Source organism: Pinus tabuliformis, chromosome Q (assembly GCF_031772625.1).
Source record: "Pinus tabuliformis cultivar Carrire ecotype Pingquan chromosome Q, CPIR1, whole genome shotgun sequence".
Lineage (NCBI taxonomy): Eukaryota > Viridiplantae > Streptophyta > Pinopsida > Pinales > Pinaceae > Pinus > Pinus tabuliformis.
Window position 1 is genome coordinate 41,849,977 of NC_142296.1, and position 14,145 is coordinate 41,864,121.

The window sequence follows — 14,145 nt, forward strand, 5'->3', positions numbered from 1 at the left end:
CTAACATTCAACACTTAGTTCTTTCTCTTCAATTCTACTAAGCACATTCATTACATAGCGGAAATAACATTTACATCATCTTCATTTATCAATATGCACAGCGAAAATACTCTCTTAATGGGAGGGGAAATTCCCAGATTAGAGTCTGCCCAATAATAATAATTCAGTCTTTTACAACTTTATTTATGAGTACAACCTTTGCCAAGGAACCCCAAATTTCACCTTAGCAATTTTGCCAATTTTTTAGCAACTCGGCCTGCTCGTGTCGGGTCGCCCTCCGTTTAGCAACGCCCACTTGTTCGTCATTCAGGACTGCCCATGTCCGTCGTGTCATGCAACTCGTCACCGGGCAGAAGCGCCCACCCTGTCGGGTCGGGTCACCCTCCACAGCTCATCGCATCGAGAACTGTCCACAACTCGTCGCACCAGTTACTATCTGTAGCTCGTCTGCACCGTTGCTCTCCACAACTCGTCGTCGAGCAAAGGCGCCCACCTTGCCAGGTCGGGTCGCCCTCCGCAGCTCGTCGTAACTCGGCAGACTTTCCGCAGCTCGTCGCACCGCAAACCTTCCGCAACTCGCTTCTCTTTCTCCTCAGCTCGGTACTGCGGCCCTCGATCCGCCTGCACCTCGCCCTTGATCTTTTGCTCTTCCTCTTTCTCGCCCAAGTATTACTTTGCTCCTAAGTTGCAGAAAACATTGGAGAAGGGTCCGTTTCCGGCTGAAAACGAAATGGAAACGAGGAAACTCATACCAGACGGCCTGGAAACGCATTTCCAGCCATATTGGCTCGTTTCCTGAGTAGGAAACGTGGCCAATATGGCTGGAAACGAGTTTCCAGGCCATACAACGAAGTTTCCTCTTCCAGCTTGATTTTATCTTGTATTTTATTTTTATTTTTTCGCTTCTAATTTTTTATTGGGCGACTAATATATCTTCTGGATGCTTCTAGATGCCTCTCAAGTTATAAAAAAGAGGATTTTTTGAGTGGGGCAGCCTAATGTTCAAGCCTATGGCCCTAGTGTTGATATGCAGTTCATGGTAATGTTAAATTCTTATTTTTCATTTTCATCATTTTACTTAAATTTTTAACATTACCATGAAATGACTCAGGATGTTTGAGAGTGCTTTCGCCCTCATTGGATTTCATATGGAGAAAGTAGAATTTTAGATCTCACTCAAAATCCAGCAGACTTATTTGTTTTTCAGGATTTCAGGATTGGGGGATTGCAATGTTTCCATTGGATTTTGTCATGTATTAGGGTATGGAACTTGTATTTAATCAAGAGAACCAAGCCCTCTATGCAGGGGAGACTCCCAATAATCAAGAGCATGTAGGGTACTAGGGTATGGAACTTGTATTTAATCAAGAGCACTAAGGTCGTTTGACTATGTAGGAGGAGACTCCCAATCAAGCACAAGACAAGAAATTAGAAATTTCTCGTGGCTGATTTTGGATATTGCTATTTTCATTATGTGATCATTCATGAGTAAATGTGATGTAAATTTACAGACTTATAGTTTATGCATTGACAATTGACATATTAATCATAATGTAATAAATTAGAATGTATCATATATGCTTTATGATTGCACATATTTCTTAAATGTCCTAATATATATATATATATACATATAGATATATATTGCGTTTCCCCATTTCCAAAATTGGGGGGGGGGTCACGTTTCGTACCCGTGCCCATTTCGAAAACTCGTATCCGTTTCCCCATTTCGTGCAACTTAGCTTTGCTCACTTGAACTTGCTTGAGTTCGATGGCCCCTTTCTCCAACTCGCCATCTCCAATATATAGGCATTCTCCATGATTTAAGGTGGCAGGCCGACCACAGAAATTGCCCATGAAAAATACCAAACAACACGTCGGCCAACCAACTCGTCCGTTTGCGCACGTCGGCCCGCCCAGGGCGTCTGCCACCATCTGTTGGCCCAACTCGTCAATTTTTCGACACCTCTTATAACTTGTCATACGTGCACCCATACTTAGTTGATTTTCCCAATCTCGGTTTTTGACTCTCCAAGTAACTCATCGCACCATGCACAACTTGTCGTCGCACACTTGCCGAGGAGCGTTTAACCGAATGCAACCGCTCATCGTCGCAAACTCGACTCGTCGCACATAACTAAAGTTTGTCTCCCACCGTCGCCCGTCGCGCATGTGAGCGCACCTCAACTCGTGGTCGTGACAATCTGTCTCACATCAGGTAGGGCCTTATAATGAAGATGGGCAAACCTCCGGTGCCATGGTTCAAATTGTAGAGATGTGTCGCAAGACATGGCTCCCAATGGACTTCCTCCAACTTGATACAAAGTTTCAACCTTGAACCTAAGAGTAAAAGCATCCTTTAAATTTCTTTTCCAAACACGTACCTTTCCATCAATAAAAGCCACCTTGAATCCTTTATCTTCCATTGCTGAAATGGACACCGGGTTCTTCTTGAGATCGGGTACATATAGTACTTCTTGCAAGTGAATAGTGTTACCTTGATTCAATTGAAGGGTAACATTCCCTACTCCCTTCACGAGATAGGTGGTATCGTCTCCAAGGATGATCTCCAAGTTTGTCTCCTTTTCTATCAGATTAGGGAGGGCTTCCTTGTATCCGGTGAAGTGCCTTGAGGCACTACTATCAATCAGCGAATTTCCCAAAGTATCCAGAGGAGAGGCAGTTAAGAGCGTCGATATAAGATAGTACTCTTTTTGCTTATTGTTAACAACATTGGGTTCATCATACCTGGAGTTCTTTGATTTCTTGGAGGGTCAACCATTTCCTTGATGTCGCGCATTCCTTTTTCCTTTGCCATTGGACCTGCCATTCCTTTGATCGTTGTTGTTATTGTTGAAGTTGGCCCTGGAGTTGTTATGATAGTCATCATCTCGAGGTGTATCCCTTTTATTAGGACATTCCCTTGCATAGTGGCCAAACTTATTGCAAACAAAGCACTTGCCCTTCCTTCCTCCCTTAGATCCAAGCTTTCCATGGAAATGACCTTTAGACCCTACATTATTCCTCCTTTTGGCATAAGCGGAGAATGTAGTGGGGTTGTTTCTATTAGAAGGCATTTCTTTCTCCATCATTCTTGTTTCTTCTTGAATGCGTCTCGACATCAATTCTTCAAACCCTGGAATTCGACCATTGATGATTATAATGGTTCTAAATACATACCACTCAGGTGGGAGTCCTCCAAGGGTGGTGAGAGTAAGTTCCCTGTCAGGAATGACTTCTCCAATCGAGAGTAAATCATTCTTGATCTCAGTAATCCTCAAGAAATAGGATTGAATGTATATCATTCAACTTATTCTTGAGAAAGATAATTTGATTAGCATTACTAACCTTGAACATGCCGACCAACCTGTCGTATATCTCCTTGGAGGTCTTCAATTCGGAGATATAGGCCACCAGATGCTTGTCACTGGAATCCCTGATAATCTTCTTCGCTTTGACTTCAACCTTATTGTACTTGGTCTTCGCAGCAGTTGGTGCATTTGAAGGAGGCTCAGGGGTTTTACCCTGCACATAATCCATCACTTCCTTCTCTTCCAAGGTCAAATCAAGAGACATCTTCCATCCATGATAGTCAGATTCGTCATGGAGCTTGTCTTCAGCCAGGAAGTAGGATGAGGAACCCATTGAGTCTTTTGTCCTTGTCCAACTGTCTTTGGTGATTGCTCTTTCACTCTTGCTTGGGCTTTGTCTTCACCTCAACTCCGATACCATGTTAATTTTAGGCAACAATGGTATGTTCTATGCTTTAAAGCAATTTTACTTCAATATCTTTATGAGCCCAATATCAATTTCAGTTTAGCAATCACATAAACATGTAAGTAAAATGCTGATAGAACATAAACATAAACAGTAGAAGACAAGCCAAGGAAAGAGGACACAAGATGTGGCACCAACCAAGGACAAACCCCAATGTGGGGATCCCTTGATTAAATCTTCTTTTAGTCTTCAATAGTTCAGCAGAGGGGGAGTACAATTTACAAATTTTGATAATTTATAGCAGTAGCAAAAGAGCCCTAACCAGAAAAGTCAACGTTGGTCAACAGGGCAGATTTCTTCCTCAATTCAGCTCGGTCAAACCCAATCAACTTCGGCCTCCAACAACAAGTCTAATAAGCCCAAAACACTCCGAAAAGGTCTAGTCAAAACTGGTCAACAAAAGTCAAGTCTGCGGCCAGCCCTGGTACAGTCAACGCTGGTCAAACAGGAGTTCAGATTGGCTCGGTTCTTGTGCCCAGATCTGCGTCTTGCTAGGACATAATTCCTCCACCCAGAATCGCACCAAAAACAGGTCAACGCTTGGTTAACACAGTGAAAACAGCGTTCTGCAAATTTGGTCAACACTGGTCAATTGCTGGAACATAAAAGTACAGTTCTTCTTTGCACGTGTGGAGAGCTGCCCAGAAATCCATACCCAATCATGTGAGGGAGAGAGATGTGTGAGAAGTGAAGTATGTCCAAATGAGGATGAGGCATCATGTATTTATAGGCTAACGTTGAGGATGAATAGACGTCACTGTTGGGATTCAGAGCCTACATGAGTTGGCTGGCCGACCTTGACAATTTGTCCATAATCAAAATAAATTCATAACTTCATTTGTACATGTTATAATTAGATGATCTTTAGATCAATCCTACACCTCTCTAAGAGAGGAATCTAATAAAAATATAAGTTGTCATAAATAAGATGACCCATGTGGAGTTTGGTTTCCAATTTTAACACATTTTGAGTATGGTACATTGGGAATTGGCTCTTCATAGTAACCACCTCTCCTTATTAGGGTGATAAGGTGGCGGGGGGGGGGCTGAGAGCATCTTGTGGAAGAGAAGGTTAAGTAGGCCTCAAACCTTTGATGGTCGAAAGGGCGTCTAGATGGTGGCTTAGAAAAAGGGCTGAGAGGGCTAGAAGGGGGTCGAGAGGACCAAAAAATCCCATCGAGCCGAGCAGAGCTGAGAGGGTTGAACGAGCCAACTAGGGTAGAGGATCAGGAGCAAGAGGCCCCTAGGTTTGAGTATGAAACAATAGAACTAACAGCAGGGGCATAGCCTATAGATCTGGAGGAGTAGCAAGATGTTCCTTCAAGATCTTCCAAGAAGAGGCCGAGATGGGTCTGAGGAGAAGACACACCATACAACAACACTAGCCTCAGGAGGAGTGTTGTGATACACTAGTGCTCAGTTCTGAGGAAAGAGGACAGAGCAACAAAGGAGATCTATGTGAGTAATATTGCAGATTTCTTGTTGTGTCGAGTCCGAGGAAAGAGCACAGAGTAGCAAAGGAGATCTTGATGACTAAAATTGCAAGCTTTTTGTTGTGTTGAGTCTGAGGAAATAGCACGGAGCAGCAAAGGAGATCCATGTAAGCCAGATCGAGGATGGATCTAAGGCTTGATTCGCTAGATCAGATCCAGGATAATTGTTGTAAATGTAATTTCCTCGAGGGGCATTATCCCAATAAGGGAGCCCAAGTAGGTTTTGGGAAAAAATTAATGAAGAACTGTTGATTGGGAGAAACTTGTGTGTAATATGCTTATTGTGCATGATCTAATTGTTGGTTTTATAAGTTTTGTTGTGCATAATTTGTTTTTGGTTAGACACATCAGTGTGTTTCAGTTCATTAGTTGTGTAAAGTTAATAGGAAGTTGTTACCAGATCTAGTGTGTGTTTGTGCGCATTGAATCTAGTGCCCACAAAATTCTAACATGTTGTCAGAGCATGGTTTTTGAGAAAGGCAGTTGGATATGAGATTCACACAGGTGATAGCTCTAAGAAGGAGCTATTGGAACTATTGCAAGTAGCAACAATGCTTTGAATACCCATGCCAGGAGAGTTGGCTAAGTATGGCACATTGCTTGTATGGGCCGTAAAGGCCAGGATCAACAGGCCTAGTGCCACAAAGCAATGCGAAGGATCGTGCCGCAGGTAGAGAATTGTGTTTGGCATGATCGAGTAGTTGCAGGATGCAATGGCCAGTAGGAGTCGTTGGGAAAAGAATTTGTGGCGACAAGCACAAGCTAGCAAATCTTGTAACAACCAAGAGGGCCACTTGCAAAGGTCGTACAAAATGTACAAAGGATTGCCAACAAGATTGGCGGAGGTCATCCCTCAAAGGGAGAGAAAGAGACCATACCAGTCGAGCGGTTTGGAAGCAATGCTAGATAGACCTAGCACTGGGAGCTACAACATGGAGAATGAGGCTTCGGACATTGCACAAGAACCAAAGGGTAAGCCAGTTCTAGGTGGTTCTTCCAAAAATACCTTCCTCACTTAAAGACCGGGTGCTAGATTTTGTATCTCAGAAAGATACTTCAGAGGGTTGAGATAGCCATTGGAGATCCAGTGAGAAACTTTAAGTGAATGTGAAGTAAAGACCTTGAGCATCGAGAAGGCCTGCAATCTGGAGTGAGAGGGAGTTAGGATTGAGAGGGAGTGAGAAGGCTCAGGAGGGAGTTAGTCTTCAGAGAGAGTCAATAGGCTTAGAGGGAGTCAATAGCTTAGAGGAAGACATCCTTCAGGTTCAGGAAATCATGGTGCAAGATGGCCATGCAGGATGCTCAAAAGCAGGAATCTTCTAAGAGTATGGTGTCTATAAAGAAGAGCCCTTGTCATATAATGAGAATTGCCTTTGTGTCATATGGAGTAGTTATGGTAGCAAATCAAGGGTGGAAATGTGTTCTAGGTTTAAAGGCAAAGCCACTTCGAGGTGGTGTTGTGAGAATAAATCACTTGCTAAGAGGGAGTGTTGATGTTTTGGGTAGCATCAGAGTATTCTCTCGTGTGGTGTAAGTGGGCTAAGTGATGGGGCTATGGTATTACCCATAGTATTTGAATGACCCATGGTATTATGACCCATGGCAGTACACCCTTTCGAGAAGTATAAGTACAAGGGTGAGTGATTCATTCTCGTCATGGTGTGGCTTGGCGAGAGAGTTATTCTCACAGGTTGTGTAGGCCTTAGACCTTTAAGGACCAAGAGGGCTCATGGAAGGTGGCCGAGCAAGAGAGCATCTTGTGAAGGAGAAGGCCGAGTAGAGTAGGTCTTAGACTTTTGAGGGTCGAGAGGGCTTGTGGAAGGTGGTCGACAAGAGAGTGATTTTTTCAAGAGGAGAAGGTCAAGTAGGCCTCAAACCTTTAGGGGTTGAGAGGGCTTATGGAAGGTAGTTGACAAGAGAGCACCTTGCGGAGGAGAAGGCCGAGTAGGCCTCAAAAATTTGAGGGCCAAGAGGGCCTATAGGAAGTTGTCGACAATAGAGCATCTTGTGGAGGAGAAGGCTGAGTAGGCCTCAGACCTTTGAGGGCCTGTTGAAGGTGGCTTGGAAAGAGAGACAAGAGAGCCAGAAGGGTCGGGAGGGCCAAGAGGGCCAGAAGGGCCGAGAGGACCAAAAGGGCCCAACAAACTGAGCAAGGTTGAGACGGCCAAGCAAGCCAACAAGGGTACATGATCAATAGTAAGAGGCTCCTAAGGTTGAATATGGACTAGCAACACTAACAACAGGGACATGGCCTGTAGATCTGAAGGAGCGAGATGTTCTTTCGAGATCTACCAAAAGGAGGCTGAGATGGATCCAAGGAGAAGACACACCATACATCGGAACTAGCCTCAGGAGGAGGAGTTTGATATTCCACTGTAACAAGCCCGATGAAAGGGCACTGAGCTACAAAGGAGATCTGCATAAGTAATATTGCAGTTTGTTGTGCAGTTGTTGTGCCAGGTCTAAGGAAAGCGCACAGAGTAGCAAAGGAGATATGCATGAGTAATATTGCAGATTTGTTGTTGTGCCAAGTCTGAGGAAAGAGCACAGACCAGCAAAGGAGATCCCGATAAGCCAGAAAGAGGATGGATCTAGGGCCTGATCCGCTGGATCAGATCCATGGCAATTGTTGTATATCTAATTTCTTCGAGGGCCATCATCCCAGTAAGGGAGTTCGAGTAGGTTTTGAGAAGAATTTAATGAAGAACTATTAAATGGGCAGAACATGTGTGTAATATGTTTATTGTGCATGATCAAATTGCTAGTTTTATAAGTTTCATTCTGCATAATTTGTTTTTGGTTAGACACATCAATGTGTTTCAGTTCGCTATGTAAATTTAATAGGAAGTTGTTGTTGGATTGTGTGTGTGTGCAATGAGTCTAGTGCCCACAAAATTATAACGAATGCAATCTCGGGATCGAAAGGTTTAGCAAGACGATGCGTTATCAAATTAAAGAGATTTGGCAACAAGACAATGCACTATTAAAGTAAAAAGATTAGCAAGACCATGCGGTATTGTAACATGCTAGTGTTATGTACATTCAACACTACAACACATTATAATTTGAAGACTCTTGAAATTCCCATATTTAACAAATTTTGAGCATTTTATTGTCTCAAGCAACTAGATATTTGCAACTATGAAAAAGTCAAATAACATTCTAAACCATGCAGAAAATGACCCAACCAATAACATGTATACTTACGATGGCAGGTCATAAAGGCGCACACTGTTATCATTGTAAGAACAAAGCAAAATAGGTTTGGCTTGTTCATCGTTCATTTTACTCAATGCAAGAACACCCTGCGCAAAAGGAAACCAAGAAAAATTAATTCACTTATAAACCTTGTGCATTATCTAGTGACTAGATAGGACATGAATGTTAAAACATGTCAATTCAATTCAGAAAATCTATACAGCTAAGAATCCAATAAAGTACATAGAATTTTCATATGGCTCTCCAAATCCATACTATATCTTCTCCAGGCATGAATCCATAGAGAATTTGATATGCTTTCCAAGCACAAACTATAAGCTCTCAACCTAGTTATTTAGGTTTTAAAAATGTCAAGAAATCCCCAAAGGGAACTATGAAAAACTTTCTTTCGTTCTTGTATGTAGTTTCTGATTCACAAAGGTCTTTCCCTAGGTCTCTAAACTACGACAGTCGATAAATCATAAAATTAAATAGTTGCAACAAACTAGAACAAGTATAATAAAACTATTTAAGATATCATCTGTAAGCTATTTGCGCTGAAAAAAAAATGAAAAAACAAAGGCAACACCATCCCATTGAATTGTTACCCATCTATGATTTCAAATCCTAAGGCTACCTTGGAAGCATAGATCAATGTAGCTTTGTTGATAATTCATAGATAGAGGACAAACAACTTTAAGAAAGAGACAATATTGCATTGCAGCTTAGTAAACATGTTTTTGCATAAGTTAACATCTAAATAGACAATGCATAAAAAAATTGTAGACAACAAGGATATAGATAACAATGAACATACATGTTCTTCAATATGAGTGTAAACCACTTCAAGGGCTCCAGTTGATGCAGCAGCCCAGACCTGGATTTTAATGAGGTAAAAACCTCCAATGAGCTTTGTACACCTTCATATTTCCAGATAGATGTAATGATATATATCAAGAAACTTTCCTCACCTTCACTGTGCCGTCTAAAGAGCACGACAAGAGAAATTGGTCCCAACAAATAAGAGACATCACAACTGACGTGTGATCTTTCAAGGTCTGTATACATTCAAAAGTTCTCAAGTCCCAAACCTGTGAATTTGTTTGGACAATGTCAAATATAAAATTAAATCATCTAAATCTAAGATGTACTTTTCTTGAATTGCAAGTTCATGGAAAACATTGATATTTATTAGGAGTACTGCTATATCCAAATTGAACTAGTTTTAAGGAAAACAACAGATTCTCTTGATTTGTAAACAAATAAAAGTATTTGCAAAATACAAAGAAACTTACTCTTATTGTGTGGTCCATAGAAGCAGAGTACAATCTATCTTTCTCTGAGACTAATGAGATAACAGGCAACATATGACCTGTGAGGAACGCTGCAGGGTCAAATGTATCGGTTGCAGAATTAAACTTCCATGCCAGAATAGTGCCATCCTGTGGTATGGAAAGTAAAAAAACAAATCAGCAGGGCTATATAATTCAATAAAATAATTACCTATATTTAATTTGATAGAGCAAAACTAATGACACGTGATTACAGAAAGGCAAGGCAAAGGCAAGGCAGGAGTTTCCTTACATGTGTTCCAGCGAAAATCGTTTGATTAGCGATTGCCAGGGCATGGACTTGTCCCTTAGGGCCGTCTAATATTAACTCTGTCAAGTTGACAGTATTCAAAACCTGCAAAGTAGATACACTGTGTTAATTTACGGAATTCATTCTGTTTAAATCAATTATGAGGCTAAGGCTAAGCGTGTTAAATTACCTTGACAACATTACAAAGGCCGACAAAAAGCCATGAACCTTCACTCAGAAGACATCCAACTTTGCTGTCGCTGCCCAAGGGGATATCCGTGCCCTGTTTAAGAAAGAAGATGGTAAGCTTTCATAAATAGATTAGAAGAGAGGAGAGAGAGGAGAGGAGAATTTTAGTGTATGTAAAAGCTTAAAGTACCTGCCCTGTATGGCAGTCCCAGGCTATAAGCTTGTTATCTTGGCCAACAGAACAGAGTTTGGCAGATCCTGAATGCGAAAGAAAAGTGATTCCTCGAATAGGCTGCGGGAAGGAGTTCAATTATCAAACGGATATGCATACAAATCAAGGATACCCAGAAAAAATTTAACGCTCACCTAAACTTTACCAAACTAAGAAACAGAGCAAATAATAAGGAAACACTCTGATAAAGTGATTATGCAGAGCGAGCAAGCAACTAAATCAAGAATATGCAAAGCAAGAAACAACCAAACCAAAAGCATGCAAAGCAAATAAGGAAACTAAGAAACAACCTAAGCATACCTTGTTATCGTGGCCAACCAACTTAGTCAAGAAAGTGACATTGGAACCTTCAATAACATGGGAGTGCAGATATTTGCAGTCGTCGCTTGCGTACTTGCAATTGCCCGCAAGCCAATAGCGGCATGCTTTATCCTTTTTCTGAATCTGTCCTCTCCTGCATCTGCTATTATTCCTTCTGTACATGTTTTCTTCACATCTCTTTGGAGCTACAACCCTTTTGGAGGTGTGGCTGTAGGAGTAGGAGGTTGAGCTTTTATTATTTCCTCCTGCTGGTTCTGGTTTGTCTGAGATGATATCCATGTCGATATCCATCGCTACAGATTTCTCAGAGAGGATACCCATGTCAATCTCCATCGCTACGGGTTTCTTTGAGATGATTTCTCTGTTATTATGCAGTCAATTCACTCTGCTATTATGCAGCCAATTCACACTTTGTTTCTTTGAGTTGATTTCTCTGTTATTATGCAGCAAATTCACTTTCTGTTCTTCTTCAATCGTTTGCAGATGATAATGCAATGGCTTCTCTGTTTATGTGGGTTGTTCTTTGAAGTAATATTAGCGCGTGTTCGCGGCTTTTGCATGTGGGTTGTTCTTTGAAGTAATATTAGCGCGTGTTCGCGGCTTTTGCATGTGTGTTGCTATTTAAACAAACAACTACCAGTGAACAGTAAGTAAACACCCATCGTTCCTCGCGCAATGCAACCAATTCGAGTGTCTCTTTCTTGTCTGTCTGTTAGCTCAAGTAATATTTTAGTGCATGCCTATCGTTATCTCAAGTAATATTTTATTGCATGTGTGTCGTTATCTCAAATCTATTTTGTTGCCTGCGTGTTGTTATAAACAAATTTTTTTAAGGAAAGGAAGAACGCTTGTTATCTTAACTAAAAGGCACCTCTTTTCTTTCCACACTCGCACTACAAGTTATAAGCTACAAATTTAATTTTTTAAAAATTTTCTCTTTTCTTTCCACGCTCGTACTACACGTTACAAGCTATAAATTTAATTTATATATATATATATATATTTTCAAAATACAAACCTACATTTACATATGGGATGTGAGAATGTATTATAATTGAATGTAGTTACAAAAAAAACATCTATATAAAAAATATTAAATTTACTTGCAATTAATTGCATTTAGGTAGATATCCTAAAAATATACAAATGAAAAATTATATAAATTAAATTATAAATTCAATGATATCATTAGTCTATCTTTTCAAGAGAATATTAAAAGGATATCCAATGCAAGTGTTTGTCCAGTAGCGTGAAGCTTTACATAAGTTGTAGTTTATTAATTCATTATCAACAATGACTTCTGTATTGCAAAATAACAATCCTCAAAGCTTTTATTTTTCTAGAAATTCTTTATCATTAGAATGCTTTTGAGATTCAAAATTTGATTTCATTAATGTGTGTCTCAAGCTATATATGAACCCTTTAATGTTTATGGGAGTGTCTAGACAATCATTGATATATAATATGCTCTTTCTTTTAAATTTCTATAAGTCATAAATGTTCATGCACATAGCATACATAGAAATTCTATGTTTGTATTTAACAATAATTAGTTAATTACACCAACTATATTGTGAACCATAAAAACATATCAATGATTGGAAAAGCACAAATATATAAGAAATATAAACATCTTTATACCCATTGACTTTATTATGGACTAGCAATCATGTAACTTTATACCCATTGACATTGTTATGGATTAGCAATCATGTAATTATTACACTCATAAGAGAATTTTTTCCATACATTCAACACGACAATGGATGATGACTAAGCATCACACATGGCATAATTTTATGAATTTGTGTACATACTTTTCCACAAGAAATAAGTACTCACTCCTAGGAAACATTGGGTTATTCTTAGATATCCTTCTTCCATCTTGTTTTTCTATTTGGATCTCCTACTAGAAATTTCGAGTAGGGTAGTATTATTATTATTGTCTCAAGGGTCATTAGAACCTCGATTGACTCAACACAAGGAGATGGGTGACATAGATTAAATGAAAACTTATTTGATCTCAATTTCTTCCTTTCCATAGCTAAAAACAAAGAGTGGTTCCCATGTGTTTTTCTGATAACTCTTATTGGATCCTTAACAATTAACTTGGTAGATATGTTCTCAATTGGAAATTAATGATCCATCATCAAAAGTTTAAGTTAAGGACACAAGAACATAAGTTCTCCCTTGCAATGGTAGTTTTTTATTCGTGTTAGGAACTATAAAATAAGGAGACCACTTTTCATGCCCTTAGAGAAACTATATGATTAAAGGCACCCCATGAATCTCTAGGAATGTGGCACCAACGTTCTTTCTTCCCAATGACTTGCTCAACTTGGGCTTGCTTGAACTTTGATTAGGCCTACTCCCATATTCTATGGTTAAGTGTTTGCAAAATTATGTTTACTTAACCAAAATATCACATGTATAAACTACAATCTTTTACATCATGTTATACATAAACATACAAGTACACAACATAATTTGGTGTGGGTGACTCACCAACCTAATACTCAAAAGATGTATAATAATGATAAATATTGCAATCACAACCCACCAACTTACAAAAATAACTACCTGTGCCAAAACTCATGCAAAACCTCTCTTAACCAAAATACTAAATTTGGGCCAAACCCTAAATTTAGAAAAGAACTCAAAATTTCTACTAAACACAAAAATTTTGTCCTACCTGAAACTCAAAAATCAGCATTCCCAAACTCCAAAATTATGCTCACCTTAACCTCAAATTTTAGGACACCAAAATTCAGGCTGACAGAAACCCAAAATTTGATTCTTCCTAAACCTCAAATTTTGTTCTGCGACCAACATCGAAATTTAGCTGGAACACCATATTTTTATATGTCTAACCTAAATTTTGGTATGTTGCCTCACAATGTATGGAAAGCACCAAAATATGATTTGCACTCAATCGATCACGTTGCATGTTTGGAGGAGGCATGCCACATAGAACAAAGTCACAAGTCACCTTCCCACATGTCTTCCCATTTGGTGGGATGCACCCATTGTTGGAAATATGCTGGGATTGATGGCACCTACAAGACATTGATGATGATGTTGTCATTGATGGCAATTGCAAAGCATTGATGATGGTGTTGTCATTGATGGCAAAGGTGTCACAGATGTTAATGATGATGACACAGGTGGTACAAATCTCACATGTTTCTAAGCATATTTGTGAGCAATGGTGGTGGATCTAATTGAAGTAGGTGCAGTAATTTTCAAGGCATTTCCAATACAAAATAATGTAGAAATTATGGTGTAGATTCGCAACTGCTCATGAAGTTTTAATCAAAATCACAAGACACAAACCTACTCTATTGTTATGTGGAA

At 39.8% G+C, this 14,145-nt stretch overlaps 1 protein-coding gene across 1 annotated transcript in view; it reads right to left on the reverse strand.

Annotated features, from left to right (window-relative positions):
- The window catches only part of LOC149218190 (zinc finger CCCH domain-containing protein 17-like), a 42,641-nt gene extending 31,517 nt beyond the window's left edge, over nt 1-11,124 (reverse strand). The window contains exons 1-8 of the mRNA XM_089386502.1: nt 10,771-11,124; nt 10,429-10,530; nt 10,240-10,332; nt 10,053-10,154; nt 9,764-9,910; nt 9,440-9,559; nt 9,286-9,345; nt 8,478-8,575 (exon numbers count right to left, since the gene is read on the reverse strand). Of these exons, the coding sequence (XP_089242628.1) occupies nt 8,478-8,575; nt 9,286-9,345; nt 9,440-9,559; nt 9,764-9,910; nt 10,053-10,154; nt 10,240-10,332; nt 10,429-10,530; nt 10,771-11,124 (1,076 nt within the window). The remainder of the gene's footprint in view (nt 1-8,477; nt 8,576-9,285; nt 9,346-9,439; nt 9,560-9,763; nt 9,911-10,052; nt 10,155-10,239; nt 10,333-10,428; nt 10,531-10,770) is intronic.
- Nucleotides 11,125-14,145: the final 3,021 nt, after the last annotated feature.